The sequence below is a fragment of the Propithecus coquereli genome, unplaced genomic scaffold (assembly GCF_000956105.1).
Source record: "Propithecus coquereli isolate 6110/MARCELLA unplaced genomic scaffold, Pcoq_1.0 Scaffold112, whole genome shotgun sequence".
NCBI classification, from domain to species: domain Eukaryota; kingdom Metazoa; phylum Chordata; class Mammalia; order Primates; family Indriidae; genus Propithecus; species Propithecus coquereli.
The window spans coordinates 4,464,434-4,468,056 of NW_012135192.1; the positions used below are offsets into that span (position 1 = coordinate 4,464,434).

General features: G+C 32.2%; 1 protein-coding gene across 1 annotated transcript in view; it reads right to left on the reverse strand.

Annotated features, from left to right (window-relative positions):
• Positions 1-629: 629 nt before the first annotated feature.
• Positions 630-3,623, reverse strand: part of CLGN (calmegin) — a 45,846-nt gene continuing 42,852 nt past the window's right edge. The window contains exons 10-12 of the mRNA XM_012654706.1: positions 3,391-3,442; positions 2,067-2,167; positions 630-710 (exon numbers count right to left, since the gene is read on the reverse strand). Coding sequence (XP_012510160.1) covers positions 630-710; positions 2,067-2,167; positions 3,391-3,442 — 234 coding nt within the window. The remainder of the gene's footprint in view (positions 711-2,066; positions 2,168-3,390; positions 3,443-3,623) is intronic.

Sequence of the window (3,623 nt, forward strand, 5' to 3'; positions counted from 1 at the left end):
CACCATTTTGTTTTGATAAACCTATTATTATATCTTTGTATTCAAATGTAAGACGCTTAGACATTTCTGTTTTGTTGATCTGTCAACAAAGCACCTCCTTAAAGGAATCTATAATTTAAGTGAAAAACTGACCATAACCATAATTTGACATCAACTAGGTAAATGTGGGTCACATACAACACTTTTAATTGTTGATAGAATCAAATAACCATACAGAAACTTTATTGCATTTAGCTCTGTACAACAGAACACACTCTCATTTTTATTATAGAACTACCAGTTATATTGTTGTAGAGCCATTTAAGTGGAAATTCCAATAACTGATTTTTCCAATAGCAGTGAAGCTCTGTACAAACCGAAACTATCTCTAAACTACTAAAACTGTAACTTCTAAAGATATTAATCTCTTAAATCTGATATGTAACATGCCACTTTTATTTTAAATTCAAAGACCAGGTAACTTCAAAGTTACTTTTTTTTCCCTGAAAAGAAAGACTAAAATAAACATCTGAAAGAATAACGTTGCTAGATATTAGAAACAGATACAGGTTGATTCAAGTTCAGTTCTGGCACGCTGACTTTAGAATGCCAAATATCTCTCTCAGGAATTAAAAATACTTGACTATAGTTTAGTCCTTTCGTACTCTTCTTTTGCGTACTGACTTTACTGGCCCATCTCCAGATCCTGTGCTCTCATCTGCTTCTTTCATCTAGGAAAAAGAATTGTGAAGATGTTTATTTTAGTATAACATGTAACTAGTAGATAGTAGTAAATAATTTATTTCTTATTCTCTAAAATACATATTGTTTCTATCAATCGTTGTAATGAAGGTATTATATGGTATAAAAAATAAAGTTACTATTTCTCAAGGTTATAATATACAAAAATTGACTTACTTTAGCTCACTGACAAATATACATAAGAAGACTAAAAGACTGGAAGATGGAATTGGATATTTTTAAAGGTACACAAAATGTTTTGTGAAGCAAAATGTGAACAGAATACATATTCAAGTAAATGACTACAAGTATTATTAAGTCACAGGTGAAACAATGACTGTTTGAAACTGTGCTCTGTCAGAAATGATCTTCACCCAGCTCTCCCTAAGTATGTATATTCACACCTGATAATGATCCCCCAAAGTCCCTTTAAAAACTCACAGGGCCGTTAAGACCAGTAACCAGGTATGTGTACTGAATAAACTTTAGGAAACATTTAAAATAAGAACAAATTTATTTGGAAGATTTCTTTGAATAGATAAAACAGAAAATTTATTTCATCACATGCAATAGGCCAGGCAGAACTCTATTTTACCCTGCCTAAGCAGTTAAATGCCATGTGTTAGGATGGTGACTCTGCGGGGTGAGATGATGTAGCTCGTAGAGGGCTAGAGAAATAGAGAACACAGATTTTTGATTTATGCTGAGTGGAAAAAAAAAAAAAAGGAAGGCTCTAAATTATACTCTGGATTATTTACGATTCCATAATAATTGACTAACAAAGGCATTGTGGAAAGTTCTATTTTATATCAGGATTTATAAAGCGGCAGACATATTCAGCTAGTAAGTAGGGGGAAAAAAACCTAGTTCATTAAAGATTTGAAAAAAACACCAGATTAGGCAGATAGTACTCAACTACCCAACGAATGAAATATTTCAAAATGTGACAATAAAATATTGAGACAATAAGAATGTTTTTACATCAGCTATTTAAAAAACTATAATAATGACTATTACCTTTTAAATATTGATATATCTGTTTTACCTTTCAATAGAATATTTTAATGATAAAATCATCATTTGTTATGGATGCAGATCTATCTTTATGTTTTGTAAATGACAGGCTTACTCTATACTGTTTTATTAGGCATTAAGACAATATAAATTATTGTGTTTTCTTGCCTTCTTTATGGATACGTATTAAAAACAATACAGAAGCGCTTATGAAAGCTGGGAGAAATATGGCCAAAATTCCTTTACAACCAGATTGTTTTTATTGAAATAACCTTATATGGATAACAATTATACATAGAAACGAGTTTATTTTCTGTTAAAATGTGGCTTACCTCATCCTCTGATCCTGACTTATTTGATTTATTACCTTCTTCTTGCCCTTCTGTGATTTCGATTTCTTCTTCACTCTTTTCCTCAGGTTCACCTTCCTCTTCTAAAATATAGATTTTATTAAAGGCAAATCCTCAATGAATTAAATTTTGCTACTGAAAAGTATTATATACAATAAAGGGGATTTATTTAAATTCCAATATTTAAAAGCAATTCCTTCCATTCAAAATTAAAAAAAAATTAATTATACTCATTTCATCAAATTTTATAAATAAATCATATTTGAGTTAAAGGACAAGTTTAAAGAATTCTGAAGTATTCAGTCTGTATGTAATATGAAAAAACAAAAAATTATTATATCATCTTTCCTATGTTCATGCTTTGGGAATACTTCCCTTAATTTTTGGTGATCTTTTATTTTCAATATGCTATTTATTTATGCCTGTTTTCTATGTGGCCACTGTCATGTGTTCTTTCAGTTACTGACTCTCCTTTGTATTCCACTTAGCCAAACCTCCAACTTTGTTACTATCACTACCAAAAGAAAAACGTGTCCTAGGAGCTATATAAATGCTCCTACCCCACCAAGTATGGGGTTCGGGGAAAGGGAAGTCGAGAAATCGTCAACTCTACCTCTCCCGCGTATTTCCACATCCATAATGTGGGACTACATGGATATGTGAAAGTACCTTCTACAAGAAGGCCCTTCCGATACTTAAATATTCCAGTAAAAGCTATATATAAATGCCCTCTATCTAAATAAGGCTGATCAAGACATCAATATATTAAGCACTAAGAAAGTTACAAAAATAAGGCTCTGAGAATTTACATCCTAAATAATTTTAGATATCCTGATACATACATGTGCATGTACACACATACATGTGTATGTATATATGTAAATATACATGTGTGTACAGATACCCTAAAAAATATATATTTGCACACATATGCGTTAAGTCAACTGTTTCATCAACTAAGTTAAAAATAGTGCTTCGAGACATAATTTAAGTTGTAAAGGGCTCAATCTGGAATTTGGCTTGGTATGCCTGGCAAATTGATAGTTTCATTTCTACCTCAGTGTGTGTAAGGAGGTCTCAGCGGAAAGCCACCAAAAAGTGGCTTTAGTTCTAACACCTTCAAGAGTTTAATATAGGTAGGAAAGGGATATAGGTTCAGCAATCTTTTCAGGAAATTAATCAAATTAGTTATTCTATATGATAACTATGTGATAAACAACAGCCACTGGAAGACTTGGTGTTGATTTTGTTGCTGCAACCACCTGCCTTATATCTGTTCCTCGTCTATAGAGGCCATGAAACGCACCTTCCATCTCATCTTCTACGTTCTCAGAGGCAAGAAAAGTCTTTGCAAAAGGCTATTGCAAATGGGATTCAGAACTGTGAGGCTCTGAAGCAACTGAACACTATTTAAATCTCTTTTTTCCTAGAAAACAAAAACTATAAATAGGGTGGCTGCTCAGAGGACTGTTACTCCTCTTTGCCATAGTCATATATTCCTGGGCATTCAGATGTATAAATTTGATAAACAAGTACAAT